Source organism: Halyomorpha halys, unplaced genomic scaffold, assembly GCF_000696795.3.
Source record: "Halyomorpha halys isolate HHAL.00 unplaced genomic scaffold, Hhal_1.1 Scaffold19.1, whole genome shotgun sequence".
In the NCBI taxonomy this organism is placed as follows: Eukaryota; Metazoa; Arthropoda; class Insecta; order Hemiptera; family Pentatomidae; genus Halyomorpha; species Halyomorpha halys.
In genome coordinates, this window is record NW_027115129.1 from 1,376,832 (window position 1) to 1,398,014 (window position 21,183).

At 31.2% G+C, this 21,183-nt stretch overlaps 1 protein-coding gene across 1 annotated transcript in view; it reads right to left on the bottom strand.

Annotated features, from left to right (window-relative positions):
• Nucleotides 1-1,630: 1,630 nt before the first annotated feature.
• The window catches only part of LOC106681064 (potassium channel subfamily K member 13), a 24,180-nt gene continuing 4,627 nt past the window's right edge, over nt 1,631-21,183 (bottom strand). The window contains exon 2 of the mRNA XM_067052211.1: nt 1,631-3,107. Within this exon, the coding sequence (XP_066908312.1) occupies nt 2,230-3,107 (878 nt within the window). The 3' untranslated portion in view covers nt 1,631-2,229. The remainder of the gene's footprint in view (nt 3,108-21,183) is intronic.

A 21,183-nucleotide genomic window follows, 5' to 3' on the forward strand; every position in this document is an offset into this window, starting at 1 on the left:
TTTATTTGTTTGTTTTACTGTCGACTGATCAACTGACTATTATTTCTCTGGTTTGATCTCACATTGCTGTCTAATAGTGAATTTGTTTAGCTGAGGAGGATCTGAGAGGGGGAATTTGGGAGAGTTAATTTGCCGATCAAATGAAATAAAAATTATGAAACGGAAGGGCCAAGAAAGGGAAAGAAACAAAGGAATAAATTGAAATATTTGTATTTAGTCCATAGACTGGAATCGATTGTAAAAAAAAAAACTGTCGGAAAAAAAATGTTTTCTTTCTTTTTTATTATATCATGTAAAAATATGTAATTTATATATGTCCGATCACGGATTGATTAGTATGCTGTGTAATGTAGCAACCTGATGTATTTGGCCAGCATGAATGAATAAAGCATTTCTCTCTCTCTCTCGTACATCTACAATTTTATACAATTTATTAGTTTCGTTTCTGTTTTCAAATAGAGATTCTATTATCAGAAATGAAATTAACAAATTGTAGAAGTACTAATTTTAAAGTAAACAGTTAATTAAATTTGCTGAAGGGGAAGGATACAAAATCCTGAAATGTTTAAGAAGAGAATAGATATATGTATTAAAAACATTGTATTTTCAGTCTATGTTTTTGATCTATATTGTATTATAATTCTTTTTTTGTTTATGAAAATTAATTTCGATGAAAACATAATAACTTACACCATTTTAGCATTCAACAGTTCAATAATGAGGTATTAAATAAATATGAGGATAAGAATTAAGGGAGCAGTTTGAGGCTATAGATGGATAAATTGTTGTACTGGTACATTTCGCTTCTCATTTTTCTAAATCTTAATAATTTTCTTCGCACCTGTACTTTACTAAACAATCATGTAATAAAGATGTTATAATGATTAGTGACACGATAAGGCATACACAAGCCAGCACAAAGCGGCACAATCTACAAACTCCCTTAATGGTTAGGCCAGGAGATCCCTATTCCAACACCTTTTCTGTCTTATTGGAGGCATGCCCGGAATTTCAGTGCTTGATGTTGTATACTCAGTGGTTATTATTGTTTAATATATTATTTTTAACTATTAGACTTAAAAAAAAATTACAATTGCATCTTAGGGGGAATAAAAAAAAAAAAAACTTCTATGTAAATAATTGTATCTAGCTGCTTGGGTGAATAGATAATATGATGAAATTTTATAAGTTGATATTTTGCAATATTTAAAGGTGCGTTTGCCAAATAATTTGGATTTGCTGAGACAAGTTTGCCTTAATTTGTGTACTGTTGAGTGTGGTTTTTGAGCACAATCAAAGGGCACTTGTGCCCCATCCACGCAGTTTAGTTAACAAGAGATAAATTTTAGTGTTCTTCCTGATTTAATTAATTAAACAATTTCCTTAACCTTAGGATACAATAATAACACAAGTTTTAATTTAGCATATTTTAACATTCTATCGATTCGTTGAAAATACTTTGTTTCAAATTCTCTCAATTAAGTGTAGGCGTTATATTTTTCTATTTAATTAAGCATAAATTTTATAAAGACATATGATTAAGTAATTAAATTAACAAATATCTAAAAAAAATTCTATTGTAGAATGAAAGTTGTATTTATATGAATTTTTATTATCTACCAATTTACTCTGCTGGTATCTACATTTCCTTCCATTTCGACTATCTTTATCTTGTTCCTTATTATAATGAAAATTGTGTGTAGCTTATGTAATAGATGACCAAAGTCACAAGAAAATAAAAGTGTAAGGATACTGTCATTTGTTACTTCCTTTTTTTTACCAAACATTTATACAAGTCTTGGACTTGCGACAAGTGGCAAACTTATAGATCCAATATAATGGCATGTTCCAAGAAGAGTTTTGAATATCATCAAACTGGTGTTGGAACAACTTTAACGTCGCCTCTTGTCGAATCGTTACTGAACGAATACAAGAAAAAGTCACTACAGCCCTGCCTTGTTGTGCCTCTGTTCCCTTAATTGATCCAATTAATTATTGTTTAGTTTGTTTATAACTTTTGATTCTAAATTTAAATAACAAATGTTTTATCAAAGGCAGTTGAAATATTGTTACATAAATAATTAGGACAGCTTTTACTTCTACATCTACTTAATCTCATACGACAGAGGATCCAACTTCTTCTTAAAGACGTCAATGAGCTAATCATTGAAGACTGACCGGCTGGCGGCCAAAGACGAATAACAGGGGATCGGCAACCCCTTTCTTTTCTTACTTCTCTAGCTTATTAGAGATGATGGCCAGCGGTCCCACCATTCCCGGAGAGAACCTATCTTTCTCCTCTTCCTGAGTGTAGTATCCTTTCTGTATCATGGCAGCTTCGTACAGTTGCTTCTGCATCACAGCGAGGGACACCTTGTTACCATAGAGCAATTCTTTCATGGATATTTCTCCAGATAGGCGCCTACCGTTGGAATCCGTGTTGCTTACTCCTGAATCCGAACGCTTTCTGAAGTTCTTCGGCAGTGAAAAACTCGATCTTCTCCTCGCCCTCTGTTGGATTTTTAGCGAGTGTCTTCGAAGCATCCTAGTGGCTTTGTCTGACGCCCTTCCACATCCATGACAGTCGAGTCTGATCAGCATCCAATTCAGACCCTCCTTGATGACGATAGACGTCACATTAAACAGGGAATAAATGCAACAACAGCCCATTGCAATGAAGACGAAGTTGACAAATCTGTAGAGTGACAGGTGTGGGTAGGCAATCTGTTGAGTAGTAACGTAATCTCCGAAGCCGATGGTCGAAAATGACACAAAGCAGAAATATATCGATTCTAGGAAACTCCATCCTTCCAGAAATGAAAATGTAACGGAAGCTGAGATGCCGATAATTAGGGATGCGACGACAAGACACAAAAACACCAAATATACGTTGGGTTTCCAATCTTCCAGAGGGTCTTCGTCTCGGAGATCTCTACCTTCTTTTTCCAGTTTCCTCAAGTGGAGGTAGCCCAGGATGTAGGCGAGGAGGCTGATGATCCTCTCCAGGAAGAGGTTGAAGAACAATATTCCTCCAGAACATCCCAGGAAGCCGTAGAGGATTACTGCTACTTTTCCTTCATCGGTTTGTGGCGCTCGGTTTCCATAACCTAAACAATAAAAACAATAAAATTTTATTACATATACACTGATGTCTACAATCAAGAAATTATTTATTTATATGATCTATAAAAATAGTTATGAAGTGTTAAGATACATACAATGTCTACACTGTTCTTCCAACCTTTATTATATTTTTTCAACCACATAAACAAATTATTAAAATAATTCATTTGCATCAAAACGACATTGTGGCTGTTCATAATACATAATTTATATTCGAAAATTACTGTGTAAAGATATACTCGGTGTAACAAATTTTTATTTTGAAACTATTAAAAGTATGAACAGATCTTCAAATAAAGAATCACCATAATAAAAAAGCCACGGTGGAAAAAAGTCAGTTATTTCACCCCCTATTTTTTATTACTGTAATGAATACTAAGTATAGTCACTAGTCAAATTTGACGAGTGTCTCAAGTATAAATAAAAAATAGTGGCTGTTTCAAAAATATTATTTTGAAATTTCTAAAACGTAACATTTCATGAAATATATACTCATATAATCAGTTGTCACTGAATTTATTGTGCGATATTTTAATCTCGGGAACCACGAGAAGTAAAGATGTCTGCTAGCACTCAAATTAAAGCTAGTTGAATGTACTATAATTTATTTTATAACGTTTATCTACGTAGGAGTGATATTTTCCAAAATAAGTTCACAAAATGTTGATTTATAGTCATTTGAACAAAATTATTGTTTTATGAAAACCTGGAATTTTGAAACCTCTTATTCTATTTAACACAATTTTTGAATAATTGCAAAAAGTAACAATGTATTTAAAACAAATATATTCTTTTCATTAATTTCTAATCCAATTTAGTGTATTAACTGTATCAATAATTAAATTTATTATTTATTTTAAATTATAGATTTGTATTAAACGTTTTTCCTCCTATAAGTCCCTTACTTCCATGTAATTATTTTGTCATAATTATTGAAATATTTTTTTATCCTCCTATCCTTTCTTAGATTAAAAATTAGAAACATTATAGTTCTTTATTCAGTTATCTTTATTACCCAATAATTCTGTGGCTGATTGGATAACAAAGAGGAGGGCACAGAATCTACAAATCGTCTAAGACAAAAATAAATTAATTAAGCACTACTGAGTTTTAATTTGAAATTTGAAACTTGTAAAATAGTAAATTTTTTATTCATATGGTGAAACAAAATAATATTAAAATATAATTAAATTAAACTTTCTGAAGTATGAGCTAAAATAAAATTATAATTTTATTGAAGTACTCATAAAGAGAATTACATTTACATAACTTGTATTTATTTATATTAATTTTTCTACCTACTTTATTGTTTATTATTTATAATATTTAAAGAACAGAGGGGAAAACAAGATATTTCACATTTTTGTTAATGATCATGGGAGAAAAGTTTATACATATGATATATTATCTAAAATAAGTTCACAAAATGCTGATTTATAGTTATTTGAACAAAATTATAATATTTCTCCTGATATAGTTATACTACAACATAGTTCTTGAACTATTAGAAGTACGTCTGATATGAAATTAATGATAGTTTAATGAAATATTTAGTTTATAACTTTTATTTTCGTAAGGGTTGTAGTTTTTATGATATTTGCATATGAATATGAATTTTACATATGAAATTCTATCTGGACAATTAGAAATCAATTTATTTTAGAAAATATCTTGAAAACTATCAGATCTAAAGCTTGATTGGAAGGCGTGGGCGGTATAGGAAACCTCAGTACCACTCGGTATTGCGGCTACTGTATGCAGTGCCCTGCCTTCTGCATTACTTCCTTCTCCTGTTAGTACAAGAGCTCAAGAGTCAGTTGCCAAAAAGTCAGTTACTTCATACCAATTTTTAGTTATTTTGAATAAAAATTATCTATAATTACTAGTCAAAATTGACGAGTCTGCTAAGTATAGGTAGGGTTGTTACAAAATGGCCGCTGTTTCAAATTGTAAAAAAAAAATTAATTTTTTATTCGGAGCTATATATCTTTAAAACTACCAACAACACTAGAAGACCTAAGAGAACATAATTTAAAGTAGAGTAAATTTTCTGAAATATGAGCCCTAATAGAGCTATTCTCAGTTCAATAGTTCCCATAGTATAGGTTTTAAATTGAAACATTGGGGCTCCACTAAACATTCGAATGCCTTTCGTATCCAATCCTTATAATCCAAAATCCTTCGTAAAATCCTAAATGCTCCTTACTTTGTCACAAATAAAATCATCCACAAAGACCTTAATGTTCCATTTGTAACCGATCTAGTCCGAACCAGACATCAATCCTTCCATTACAAACTCCCTAACCACTCAAACCAATTAGTTTCTAATCTTGCTTCCTCTTTTATTCCGGACAATCCTCCGAGGCGTCTGAAAAGAAGATGGCCTCGAGACCTTATATTGTAAAAATGTTTTTAGAGTGCTACCATTAGGTAGTTTCTCTACATGCTTGTACCATACCATTATGATATTATCACAGTTACCTGATGTATTTATATGTAATGATGTAAATATCAATAAATAAATTAAATAAAAAAAGAAATTGAAACATTTTATAAAAAAATACACTCAAAAACCAGTAGTTAGTGAATTTATTTTGAGAAAACTACATCTCAAAAACCATTCGACGTACAAATGTCTATTAGAATTCAAATTAAAGCTAGTTAAATTAACTATGAAGTAGTTTATGACGTTTATCTTCTTATGAGTAATAGTTTTCATGATATTCGACAAACTAAATTCACAAAATGTTGCTTTTTAGTTGTTTGGACAAAGAATTTGATGAGAAATCAGTAGTTAGTGAATTTATTTTGAGAAATGTTCATATCAAACAATATTTGACGTATAGTAGATGTCTGACTAGTTTTTATGATATTTTCAAAAGTTTTGTCCGACTAGCTTGAAATTAACATTTTGTGAATTTATTTTGGAAAATATCATTAACAATACTACTCCTACGAAGGTAAAGGTCATTAACTACTTTATAGTACATTAAAATAGCTTTAGTGTGTGTACTAATAGACATCTGTATGTCCCATAGTTCCTGAAATATTGATTTCCCACACTAAGTTTACTAATAATTTTTAAGTACATTTTTTATGATCTTAGAAGTATCTTGGGAACTATTGGATGTAAAAAGCTCTGTTAGGGCTCATGTTTCAGAAAATTTAATCTACTTTGAGAACTTCATCTATTAGGTTTTCTAGTATTGTTGGTAGTTTTAAAGATATGTGGCTCCAAAAGAAATATATTTTAAATTGTTTAAATAAATAAATTCCGACGTTTCGGCCAATTGGGCCATCCTCAAGGACTATCTATCACAAACAGCTATTACTGCACATATGACCTTCAACAATTCCAAACAAATAACAATATAATTTATAAATTATCATACCTTAATATAATTTTAGAACCCAATCAATTAAAAACAATTTCATGCAGGCTATTCTGCCCAAGTCATTAATGTCAGTCCACAAATGAGACATTAAAACATTACGGAATCATATGATTTTGTTAATAAGCAATTCTTATATTATGTCTAATTACCTAATTAGTAAACTGTTCACATTAAATTAAAAATTGAAATTATTTATTACTGTCGACTTTCTTTGTTAAAATTTATCACAATTTTAAACATGTATAATGGAATATGGTTCGAATGCGATCGAATAAAACTCAAATATTAAATGGGTGTACTATTTTTAATTGAGCCAACGTTGCCGGTTTTCGTCAGGGCTAAAAAATACACAAACACTTGACATAGTTCCAAAAAAAAAACCCTGTTATTTTCCACTAATTTTTTTTTTTTGAACTATGTCAAGTTTTTGTGTCTTTTTAAGCCCTGACGAAGCCCTGCAACGTGGGGCGAAACGTTGGCTCAATTAAAAATAGTACACCCATTTAATATTTGAGTTTTATTTGATCGCATTCGAACCATATTCCATTATACATGTTTAAAATTGTGATAAATTTTAACAAAGAAGGTTGACTGTGATAAACAATTTTAATTTTTAATTTAATGTGAACAATTGACTAATTAGGTAATTAGACACAATTTAAAAATTGCTTAATGTATAATGGATGTACTATTTTTAATTGAGCCAACGTTTCGCCCCACGTCGCAGGGCTTCGTCAGGGCTAAAAAAGATACAAACACTTGGCATAGTTCCAAAAGAAAAATTAGTGGAAAATAACAGGGTTTTTTTTGTAACTATGTCAAGTGTTTGTATCCTTTTTAGCCCTGGCGAAGCCATACAACGTGGGGCGAAACGTTGGCTCTAATAAAAATAGTACACCAATTTACTATTTGAGTTTAATTTGGCCGCACCCGGACCATATTCCATCTATTGATACACACGGTTAATCAGCAATCTTCCATTATATATAATGACATATATTTTATTTTAACGTTTTAACAAACACCATTTTTTATTCCTCCTATGTATGCTTGGTAGATTCATCAATTTTGACTAGTAATTATACATTTTATGTGTAAAATTATTCTGTTTATACTTTCTTTTTATTTTTTTATTTTTCTATACTTACTGTGGTTGTTATCTTGTTCTGTTTTTAGCCCTGAAGAAGGCTAGAAACTCTAGCCGAAACGTTGGCACATTAAAAATAGGTTAATCAAACTTATTTGTGTTTTTCATTGACCGCACCCTCAACTATCTTCTACTCGTTCATCATCCACGGTCAACTATCTCTCATAATTAGTAATTATACATAGTTTTCAGTAATGTAATCACAAATTGGAGTGAAATAAAGGATTTTTTTCTCCTCTTGGGCTCTTGTACTGATAGAAGGATATCTGCAGAAGAAGATCTTTGGCATAGAGGAAGGATTGTAAGAGTAAAAGATGTTAGGATTTATGTGGAGGGTAAGGAGCGGCCATTTTGGAGAAATGAAGAGGAAGACAGATAAGAAGCGTTGGCTCATACGGTCAGGGGAGCCGGGAGTCAGAGTTGATCTCCCGTTCTGTCACTAGGTCATTAATTTCGGGATCATTTTCTCGTATTCCGCAGTCACTCCAAAGTATTGTTACATTATCAGACCTCACGGGTTCTCTGATAGTGATGAGATTTAGTTATCAATTCAACTGCCTAATTCAAAGAGATATTAGATAAAGGTTTATTGCACCCAGAGTCTCGATCCATATAGTACAACAGCCGAAAAGGAAAAAAAAGGCAGTTATCTCACCACAATTTTTGATTACTTTAATGAAAACTATGTATAATTACTAGTCAAAATTGATGAGTCTGCCAAGTATAGGAGGGGAATACAAAATGGCGGTTGTTTCAAATCGATAAAAAAAACTAATTTTTCGTAATATCTTAAAAAGTACGAACAACACAAGAAAACCTAAAAGAACGTCATTTAAAGAAGAGTAAATTTGCTAAAATATGAGCACTAATAGAGTTATTTACGTTAAATAGTTTTCGAGATATAGCTTTTTAAAAAGCAAAATTTCATAAAAATGTTGTATGGGACGTAGTGAAAGATTAGTAGTTAGTGAATTTATGTTGTAGAATTTATATCTCAAAAACCATTTGACGTACAGATAAGCACTCAAATTAAAGCTAGTTTAATGAGCTATGAATTAGTTTATGATATTTATCTTTGTAGGAGTACTAGTTTACATGAAATTTGCTAATATAAATTGATTTATAATTGTTTGGACAAATTTTCATGTGCAAAATTTATATTCATATGTGAATATCATAAAAAGTACTACCTCTACGATGATAAGTGTCATAAAATACTTTATAGTAGATTAAAGTTCCTTTATTTTGAGTGTTGGCAGACAGATGTGTGTCTTATGGATCTAGAGATATACTTTTTAAAAAATCCAACATTTTATACGAACAAATAGAAATAACCATTTTGTGCAATATCATAAAAACTAACACTCCTACAATGATAAACATTATTAACTATTTTGTAGTAAATTTAACTAGCTTTAATTTGAGTGCTGACAGACATCTATACATCCAATGGTTTTTGAAATAAAGTCTATGAAATTTATTGTCCGAACAACTATAAATCAATTTATTTTAACAAATATCTTGAAAACTACTATTCCTAGGAAGGTAAAGGTTATGAACTTTTTTATAGTCCATTAAACTAGATTTAATTTAAGTGCAAATAGACATCTGTACGTCACATAGTTCCTGAGATATAGATTTCTCAAAATGAATTAACTAACTACTAATCTTCCTGTAGATTTTTAAGAAATTCTGCTTTTTAAAAAGCTATATCTCGAGAACTATTGGACGTAAATAGCTCTTTTAGGACTAATATTTCAGCAAATTTATTCTTCTTTAAATAATGTTCTCTTAGATTTTTTAGTGTTGTTGTTATTTTTTAAGATATAGAGCTCCGAATAAAAAATTAATGATTTTTTAAGGTTTTGAAACAGCCGCCATTTTTTATTCCCCCTATCTATACTTGGCAGACTCATCAATTTTGACTAGTAATTATACATAGGTTTCATTGAAGTAATCAAAAATTGGGGTGGGGTAACTGCCTTTTTTTCTTCCCGGATATAGAATATAGGGCCGACAGTTCTATCTTATAAACCTCATGGAACGAGGCAAAAGAAGACAAAACATTATTTATTCAACATATTACGAAGAAATAGATCTCTTAAATCAAAATTAAATAATAAACTAATAATAATATAAGCTTCTAGCACTCCAGCCAACACGCTATAAACCATATACATATTAATAGCTTTCTATCCGTATATACAGTACATCCAATTAACTTACTGAATCAGCCTTATGAATATGCATTTTTTGCATATTGTGGATGCATCACAAACTGCAGTCATGCTGTTTTTTTAATGGGGATTTTTAATTTTACGTTATACCACGTATTTACGTGTATTAAATCTATCTTAAATCATTTCATTATTTATTGATTTAATACACAATCGGCCTGGTGGGCCTTACATGGTTAATGTAAGAGGTACATTTTTTTTAACAGTTGATTATGAGGGGGGTATAGTCAAGTAAAAAAGACACCCCTAACTATATACAGTGTCATAATTTAAAAAAAAAATTGAGATAAAATAAATAGATTAAAATAATAATTATTAATTAAATACAAAAGTAAAGTTAATAACAAAAACAATGACATTTATGGATTTAACAAAATAAATAATTGACACCTAATGGAAAAAAAAGAAAGTGAATTTAAGAAAATGATGAAGAGAAAAAATAAAGAAATTATGATAAAATAAAGTTTTAGAATGATAATAACAGTATAAATGATAAATACAGAATTTGTAACAGGATGTCCTGAAGCTGCTCAGGCTCCCGTCTTCAGGTTATGGTTGGGTTTCTCAAGTTGTAGGGTAACTGGGAGAGGAACTTCATGAACCTTTTTTTGTTGTAATCCTCTATTGTCTCTATTTGTAGTTCCCGATGCAATTGGCAGTTTCTTACAAACAAAGGATCTTCCACTGTAATTCTTATGACTTTATTTTGAAAAGATTGTATTTTTTTCCTTTTCGTAAAGGATACTGCTCTTCAGACTTCACATTTGTACATCAGCAGTGGCCTGAGAATTTTTTTTATAAATAAGAATAGATATTTCTGGTTTTAATTTGGATTTTCTATTTTTTTTTTTAAATAATTTATTTATTGTTATTTACAACTGTATACACATATATACAACAAGTACATTTTCTGTAGGTGACATAGTGACATGATAGAAACATGTGGAAAATCTACCCACTGATAGATCTCCAATAAGATTTCTAGAGGAAAAGATCTGGAGGCCATCTTCTTTTCAGACGCCTAGGAGGATTATTAGGAAATGAAGGAGAAGCCAGGTTAGAAACGAGTGGGTTTGGGAGGTTGGAAAAATTATCATGGAAGGAATGGTATCTGGTTCTAGCCAAATCGGCAACATATGGGACATTGAGGTCCTGATGGATGACTTGATTAAGTAAGGAACATTAAGGATTTTGGACTGTAAGGATTGGATTCGGGAGGAATTTGATGGTTTAGTGAAGCCCCAAAGCTCAACTCCGTATGTCCAGATAGGCCTTATAATAGTCATGTAGATCAGTCTTTTGTAATGGATTGGCAATTTAGACCATTTGTCTAGTAAATATTGTAATTGTCGGAATCGACAAGCAGTTTCTAGTCTTTTTCGTCTTGTATGAGGATTCCATGTCAGTCGTTTGTCTGGATGTAGTCCTAAGTAACGGATCTGTTCGACAGGAATAAGTGGGGTATTATTAAAAGATACTGTAGGGCAAGAGGTCATGGGTTTACGACGAAGGGTAAATGTAATCCTCCAGTTTTGGCACCATTGTTCAAGGGTGGTGATGTGGGATTGGAGGGTTTGGATTTTCTATTTAGGAAATGATATGGCATTGTTAACCATGCGTAGTTTTGATGATGGTATGATGATTCCAGATAAGGTGGCGATCGAGGTGAATTTCTATGTATCTTGCTGTTTCACTGGCAGTATCTTTAATCATTAAGCTGGTTTTTAACCGTTCAGAGCCAATTATTGCCAATTGATATATTTTTTTATCAAATACAATATTTTTCGTAATTATACAATTAAATAATAGTATTACCCTTTGGCAGTTATAATTAAATACACATTTTATTGACTATAGGGAACCCCATTCCTTTTGGGTTAATGTCCTATCGGGTAGGAAGCATTGGCCGCCCGCCAGTCTGCAACAGTACCTAACCTTTTCAGTCTTATTCAATATTTCACTTTTTTTTTTCATTCTTTTCTTTTATTATATTTTTCTAAAACTCTTTTGTCTTCTATAACTCGTTCGCCGTTTGGGGAATACAAAGATGATCAATAGTCAGTATTCTGTCCGATAATTATCTCTTGCACATTAAATAATGCAACATAATAATGTATTATATAAGGAAGCTAGAATTAAGAGGGTATAATCAACAAAGTTTGTAAAAGTATTTATTTTTTTACTTTTGATAAGTAAAAAATAGTTTACCGTGGATATCTAAAGAACTCAAATAAGTAGTAACTTAATACCAACGTTTCGACCAAAATCACAAGCCATCATCAGGGCTAAGAACAAAAAACAACTAATTTATAAAAAGATATACAAAATGATTGGAAAATAAAAAAACAACTAACATTATAGATACATAAATAGTGTTGAAAGACATGAATAGTCGAAGTATTATAAGAAGATAAAGGCTGTATGAGAGGAATAATATTAAAATTAATTAAAAGGAAAGAAGAAATTATAAAATATATATGAAAATATAGTTACTAAATATATGTACAAAATGAAAATTATTTAAAATAAAGTTTTTTTTTTAATATTTCTTTATTGCTATTTACAACTGTACATAATAATACATTTATTAAATCTGATCTAAGTTAAATTGGATTGTTACAGGCGTGTAGAGAAACTACTCATTGGTAGCACTCTAATGACATTTTACATTAGCTGGTCTCGTGGCCATCTTCTTTTCATGCGCCTCGGAGGATTGTCAGGAATGGAAGAGGGTGCAAGATTAGAAACTAGGGGGTTTGAGTGGTTAGAGAGTTTATAATGGAAGGAGTGATATCTGGTTCGGGCTAGATCGGTTACATAGGGAACATTAAGGTCTTTATGTATGATTTTATTTGTGACAAAGTAAGGAGCATTGAGGATTTTACGAAGGATTTTGGATTGTAAAGATTTAATACGAGAGGAGTTCGAAGGTTTAGTGGAGCCCCAAAGTAAAATAAAGTTGAGAAATAAAGAAAGAAATGGTAATTATAGGTAATTAAATATATAAGTAACCTAAAAAGATTAAAGAAATAAAATATAAAGTTATATAATCCAAAAGGATTAAAAACAGAAATGAATATTTTAATTGATTAATAATAATAATTTAAATTGTAGGAAGATAGTCCGGGTGGGGAGGTCAATAAAGGTATCAAAATACTTTTTGAATGAACTGTCAGTTGGTAGCAGAACTTCATTCTTACAGCCCAGATGGGGGTTGGACGAAACGTTCGTTAACAATAAGTAGTTTTCTTTTACTATGATACCTTTATTGACCACCAGCTGGACTATGTTCCTACAAATCTACTTGATTCAGTCAACTATCTCCTTCAATATGAATAATAGTCTAAGATTGAAGTTATGAAAAAAAAAATTGTAATTAATGAAATATTTAAGTAAAATACTATAATAAAGAAATAAAATATAAAGTTAAGTAAGACAAAAGGAGTAATAAATAAATATGGCAATAAAAATATGTGGTGAATATAACTCAATAAAGTGGGTAAGGAAGAACAGTTTTGTTTGTTATAAAACATTATTATTTTATTTTAGTTTATCAACATTACTAACTCAATATTTATACCTTATTCATTCCATTAATTATTATGTATATATATTTTTTCTTTTATGTAATAATTTAATACATTTTTAGAATTTTATTTTTCTATAGTTTTTAATCTTTCAATAATTTTGTATTATTCCGTTCGCGACATATCTCCTCAACAGAGTGAGGACATGCCTTCGCGGGTAATGTTTTTGAGATCTTTACTTCATATTTTCTGTTATAGCATTTAATTCTATCTCCGATTTTTACTGTATATATCATTGTTTTTTTTAAATAAGTGTGTACAGGTTGAATTTTAGTATTTAAAAAGAATTATAATAAAAATAGTAATATATATTTTTTCTTCGGAGGTATTGACTCTACACCGACCCGTAGGGGTCAGAAACTCGACGGGTCTCGATATTAAAGAGAGAGCTCTGGTATTGAAATTCCTCTGCAGGGGAAGTATAGCTCTCCAATGGTCTCATCGCTCCGTCCTCTTCTGTAATCGACTCTCTTAATAAATATATTTCTGAATAATGTATTGAATGAGCAAAAAATACATTTTTAAAAACAGCAATAACACAAAAATTATATTACATAACAGAAGAAGATGGTTGGGGGTGCGGTCAAAATGAAACGCAAATAAGTTGGTGTAACCTATATAATTGTACCAACGTTTCGGCTAGAATTTCTAGCCTTCTTCAGACAAGTGAAGAACCTACCCGTTTATTGAACTCCAATAATATTTCTATAGGACAAAATTTACGGGCCATTTTTTTTTTTCAGACGCCTAGGAGGATTATCAGGTAATGAAGGAGAAGCCAGGTTAGAAATAAGAGGGTTTGGGTTGTTGGGAAGTTTATCATGGTAGGATTGGTATCTGGTTCTGGTCAAATCGGTAACATATGAAACATTGAGGTCCTGATGGATGACTTGATTTGAGACGAAGTGACGAGTATTAAGGATTTTACGAAGGATTTCGGACTGCAAAGATTGGATACGAGAGGAATGATTTAATGGAGCCCCCAAAGCTCAATTCCGTCTTTTGTAACTATTTGGAAGTTTAGATCGTCAAATAAATGTTGTAAAAGTCGGAATCTACGAGCAGTATCCTGTCTTTTCAGTCTAAAATTTCATTTTTTTAAAATATATTTATTGCTATTTACAACTTGTAAATTATAATACATTTAGTAAATCTGATCTAAGTTAAATTGGAGTGTTACAGGCGTGTAGAGAAACTACGCATTGGTAGCACTCTAATGACATTTTACATTAGCTGGTCTCGTGGCCATCTTCTTTTCAGGCGCCTCGGAGGATAGTCAGGAATGGAAGAGGATGCAAGATTAGAAACTAGGGGGTTTGAGTGATTAGAGAGTTTATAATGGAAGGAGTGATATCTGGTTCGGGCTAGATCGGTTACATAGGGAACATTAAGGTCTTTATGTATGATTTTATTTGTATCAAAGTAAGGAGCATTGAGGATTTTACGAAGGATTTTGGATTGTAAGGATTGAATACGAGAGGAATTCGAAGGTTTAGTGGAGCCCCAAAGCTGAATTCCGTATGTCCAGATAGGCCTTATTATAGTCATGTAGATCAGTCTTTTGTAATATGTTGGAAGTTTAGACCGTTTGTCTAGTAAGTGCTGTAATAGTCGAAATCGACGTGCAGTTTCCTGTCTTTTCAGTCTGGTGTGAGGATTCCAGGTTAATCGCTTGTCCAAATGTAGTCCAAGGTAGCGGATCTGTTCGACAGGGGTAAGAGTAACATCGCTAAATGAAACTGAGGGCAGTCAGTAGGTTTACGACGTAGGGTAAAGGTGATTTGATGGGATTTGTTGGAATTTATCTTAATCTTCCAAGTACGACACCATTCTTCGAGGGCTGTGATGTGGGATTGGAGATTTTTGGATACAATTAATGGGTTATTATTAACAGCGAGCACACATGTGTCATCGGCATACCTGGTGAGAATAGTGTTAGGATTGGTTAGAATGTCAGCTGTATAGACGGTGTAGAGGATGGGACCAAGGATTTACCTTGAGGAAATTTTAAATTTAAATTTACAGAAAGACTATTACAGCACTTACTAGACAAACGTAGTAAACTTCCAATCCATTACAAAAGACTGATCTAAATGATTATAATAAGGCCAATCTGGACATACGGAGTTAGCTTTGAGGCTCCACTAAACCTTCGAATTTCTCTCGTAATCAATCCATACAAAATACTGAGTTCTGAGTGAATCAATTTAGAATATCGGAATGGAAAATCGTGGAAGACAATAAATAAAATTCTCAGGTTCTATAAGATTTATTGTTAATTGTTTATTTAGTATTATTTCCATGTACCTGTAGTATACATTAATTTTGGATTTATTTTAAAGTTAATGGTTATAAAATATTGAGGAGCTCAGAGGGATATCAAACATTTAAGTGCCCCCCCCCCCCACATTAAATATACAGAATGTCCTTCACCCACTCTCCTTTGCTCCCCGGTATGACATCTGAATAAAGTATGTACATTTCCAAAGTTTAATAAAACAATCAGATACTAGCTGCTCTATGACTTGTGCAACCTTTATTTTTTTTAATTAATACATATTTTTTTATTTCTTTATTTAATATAATTTACAACTGTACAAAATAATAAATACAATAAGTTAATATATGGAATGTTTCATTTACACTTGAAAATTTTGGGAGCAACTACCCATTGGTAGTACTTCAAGGATTAATTTAAATTAGATGGTCCCGTGGCCATCTTCTTTTCAGGATTATCAGGGATTGTTAAGGATGAGAGTAATCCATACTTTTTTTATTTTATTTATTTATTGATATTTACAACTGTATAAAAAAATACAACCAGTGAATTTGATCATAATGACATAATGATATGATACAGGATGTAGAGAAACTACCCAGTAGTAGAACTCTAAAAACAGTTTACAATATAAGGTCACGAGGCCATCTTCTTTTCAGGCGCCTCGGAGGATTGCCAGGAATGGAAGAGGAAGCAAGGTTAGAAACGAGTGGGTTTGGGTGGTTAGGGAGTTTATTATGGAAGGAATAATATCGGGTTCGGGCTAGATCGGTTACATAAGGAACATTTAGGTCTTTATGGATGGTTTTATAAGTAACAAAATAAGGAGCATTGAGGATTTTACGAAGGATAATCCATACTTAAAATTGTTTCTTTTGTTGTTTATTTATTTATTAGAAAATAAATTAATTCTTCTACTCTCTTTTACTATAAGTTATTTTTTCTCAACATTACCAACCCACAAGTATATGTCCTAGCACGTTCTTAACTTTGGCAAGAAGAAAGGCTCCATTAAACTTCTAAGTTCAGGAAACAAGTAGTTTTTGTGATACTTGTCAAAATAAATTCACAAAATGTTGTTCTTCTATATTTGGAAACAGTATTGGTGTTTGAAAAATTTTATCTCGAAACATATTCAAAGTGAGGAGGTATATAAGAGCTAAATTCTAAACTCTAAAGTAGTTTTTGATGATACATCATTACCTGTAATTTTAACTACTTTAGGATTTATTGGCAATAAGTCTAAAAATTTATGGCTAGCAATTTTATAAACTCAAATTAAGAATCTATTTATAAATCAAATTACGCTTATTACTAGATGAAGCCAAATTTTGAGCTTTTTTTGCTATTAAAATCTAGCACTACAACTCATGGAGGTAAGAAAGTTCTGTTACTAGACCAGCGGTAGTGCAGGGATGTGATTTGGTCAGAATCACGCTCGACCGCCTGATTTTTACCCAATTAAAAGCAACAAATTTATGAGGCCAGGGCCCTGTTTCATAAAGTTGGATTTGAACCTGGGTCCTTGGAGTTAGTAGCACATTGCCTTACCACGGTGACACCGCGCTCCCAACTTTTTTTACTAAACTAAAGCTGAATTACAGATCCAGAGCTAGACTGGAAGGCGTGGGTGATATAGGAGACCTCAATGCCACTCTGTATTGCGGCTACTGTATACAGTGCCCCAGAAAAAAGTTATTTTGCCCCAATTTTTGATTATTTTAATGAAAATTATGTATAATTACCAGTCATAATTGAAGAGTCTGCCAAGTGCAAGTAAGTGGAGAGAACACAAAATGGCTTTGGTATTCTTAGGTTTTCTAGTGTTGTTGGTAGTTTTAAAGATATAGAGTTGCTGAAGCGATCTCGCTGTTGGGCACATTCTTACTGGATTGCTCTGGAGTCACACGGATTCTCTTCACAGTGTACAGGAAATGATCAGAGAAGATTCAAGAACAGTAATAAATATGTGAAGTGTAAACTGTAATTGTTTTGTTAACATGTAATGGTAATTGTGATTGTAAATCTCTCACTTTGTAATTTCAACTGTATTTGTATTTTAACTGTATTAACATGCCAATTGTAATCGAATTTGTAAATCAAGTGTAAATGGCCCGAGTGGTCGAAACACTTAAATAAATAAAAAAAAAAAAGATATAGAGCTGTGAATGAAAAATTAATTTTTTTAACGTTTTGAAAAAGCCGCCATTTTGTGTTCCCCGTACCTACACTTGGCAGACTCTTCAATTTTTACTATAAATTACACATAATTTTCATTAATTTAATAAAAAATTGAAGTAAAATGACTGACTTTTTCTTTACTAGGCTCTTGTACTAATTGAATTTCATAATATTCTTGAGCTCGAAATTAATATTTTTTTTAAATTTAAGGATGCCTACTATCTTGTACCGTTAACTAAATATTACGGACTATATATTAAACTATAAAATTAATCCAAAATGGCTGGAAACATATTTAAAAATGAAGTCAGGCTATAAATATTTTACCATTATAATAGTAGTACATTTATTTGACTACGTTTTGGAACTAAAAAAGTCTTATTCACCGTTTTTATTATCCTATTCAAATTAGGTTACTTTTAACTAGTCTGATAAGGAAATCAAAACATTTATAGAAATTGTAGAATTTGAATTTGAAAGATTACAATAATAAAACACAAATGTTTGATTTATACTTAATTAAGTTTTAATGTTTTGTTTTTTAATTCATAGTTTATTTTTTATGACGTCTACTATATCATATCTCAATAAAAAAACTATGCAGTATGAACAGTCTATTTATTGTATATATATTTTTTTTATCATACTGGATAAAGATAATCTGATTTAAATAATAGATAATAAAAAATCTGACGATGACTCGTACAGTGTCGAAACGTAGTAACAAAACTAATAAATACATAAAATAAATGTTCATAATATATCACAATTGTGTTGGTGAAGTATTTATGGCCTGACTTTATTTGAAATATATTTACTTTGTTCATAGTCTATTAAGAAATTAGTATAGTAAAATCAATAAATATAGTAAAGACGATGGGGAATCATATTCAGAGTAGCTAGCTATATACCTGTACTGTACCTGAGTTTTCTAATGTATATTCAGGGATTGAATTTCGCTCTAAGGATTTTGACTCGTTGCATATTCAAATACTTTAAGAAGTTCATTTCAACTTGTTACATGACCTAGAAATAGAGTTATATTTCTCTTTATAATAAATTTTTCTGAAACTTTATTTTTTTTATTGTTTGAATATCTCCAACGACTGCTTCGATTCCTCAAATAGCAGTTAGTAATTAATTTATTGATTTAAAATTATATTAATGCTCGCATGAGAGATGGTACATCTCACTTTAACAACCTAGTGTTCACTAGCTTACTCCTAACATAACGATTTTTTTACGGTGTAAGGTTTAATGAAAGAATAAATACAGTGATATAAAAAAGTATATTAAGAAAAATAAGAGGATTAATTAAAGTTAAGAAAATCAAAATCACTCCTTGTTTGTGAACGCTTTTAGGACAGTTAATTCAAGTTAAGAAAATATAAAATAAAATAAAATTAGATAAACATTTAATATGCATATTGGGCCTTGAGCAGCATTTTATACAATGAATAATAATTAATAACTAATCCTTATGGTGATTGCGGCGAATTATAGTCGGCGGTTTATCTGGGGGGGGGGGCTGTAATGAAAAGATTATTTTCCTTTAAGGTCCAAGGTGTAAGCGGGGAGCTATTCCGGTACTTCAGTCCACATGGTCTCAGGAGATCAATGGTAATAAATGAGGCGACTTACTGATTGAAGCATCATGCTAGTCTCGGAACTACTATACCTGTACCTCCTAGACGTACACCGGTGTCTATTAGTACAAGAGCCCAAGAGGAGAAACAAGGCAGTTATCTCGCCCCAATTTTTGATAACTTCAATGAAAATTATTTTTAATTAATAGTCAAAATTGATGAGTCTGCCAAGTATACGTAGGGGGAATAAAAAATGGCGGCTGTTTCAAAGCGATAAAAAAAACTAATTTTTCATTCGGAGCTCTATATCTTAAAAAATTAGGAACAAAACAAGAAAACCTAACAGAACGTCATTTAAAGAAGAGTAAATTTTCTAAAATATGAGCTGTAATAGAGTTATTTACGTTTTACGTGAGTTGTTTCGGACGTACTAAAAGATCAGTAGTTAGTGAATTTATTTTGAAAAATTTATATCTCAAAAACCATTTGACGTACAGATGTCTATTAGCACTCAAATTAAAGCTAATTTAATGAACTATAAAGTAGTTTTGTGATGTTTATCTTCGTAGGAGTAGTAGTTTTCATGAAATTTGCTAACATAAATTGATTTAAAGTTGTTCAGACAAATTTTCATTTGCCAAATTTATATTCATATGCAAATATCATAAAAACTACTTCCCCTACGAAGATAAGTGTCATAAACTACTTTATAGTAAGTTAAATTTCCTTTAATTTGAGTATTGGCAGACATATGTGCGTCTTATGGATCTAGAGATATACTTTTTCAAAAATTCAACATTTTATACAAACAACTAGAAATTAACATTTTGTGAGTTTATTTTGTCAAATATCATAAGAACTATTACTCCTACAAAGATAAACATAATTAACTATTTTATAGTAAATTTAACTAGCTTTAATTTGAGCGCTGGCAGACATCTGTACGTCCAATGTTTTCTGAAATAAAGTATTTCATAAATCAAATTTATTGTCGGACCAAATATAAATCAATTTATTTTAGCAAATATCATGAAAACTACTATTCCTACGAAGGTAAAGGTCATACACTTCTTTATAGTCCATTAAACTAGCTTTAATTTGAGTGCAAATGAACATCTGTACGTCACAGTTCCTGAGATATAGATTTCTCAAAATGAATAAACTAACTACTAATCTTTCAGTAGATTTTAAACAAATTTTGCTTTTTAAAAAGCTATATCTCGAAAACTATTGGACGTAAATAGCTCTATTAGGACTAATATTTCAGCAAATTTACTCTTCTTTAAATAATATTCTTTTAGATTTTCTAGTGTTGTTGGTAGTTTTTAAGATATAGTGCTCCGAATGAAAAATCAATGTTTTTTAAGGTTTTGAAACATCCACCATTTTTTATTCTCCCTCCCTATACTTGGCAAACTCATTAATTTTGACTAATATTTATACATAGTTTTCATTGAAGTTATCAAAAATTAGGGCGAGATGACTGCCTTTTTTTCTTCCCGACTCTTTCTTGTATTTTTTGGTAAGGCGAGGTCGAGGAAATTTCTGGTGAAAGCCTGAGTGCAGTAAGGACCTCCAGCTTCTCCTGGTGAGCATCAAAAGACAGCAGCGGTGTGTCTGGACTAATAATAATAGTAATAATTATAATT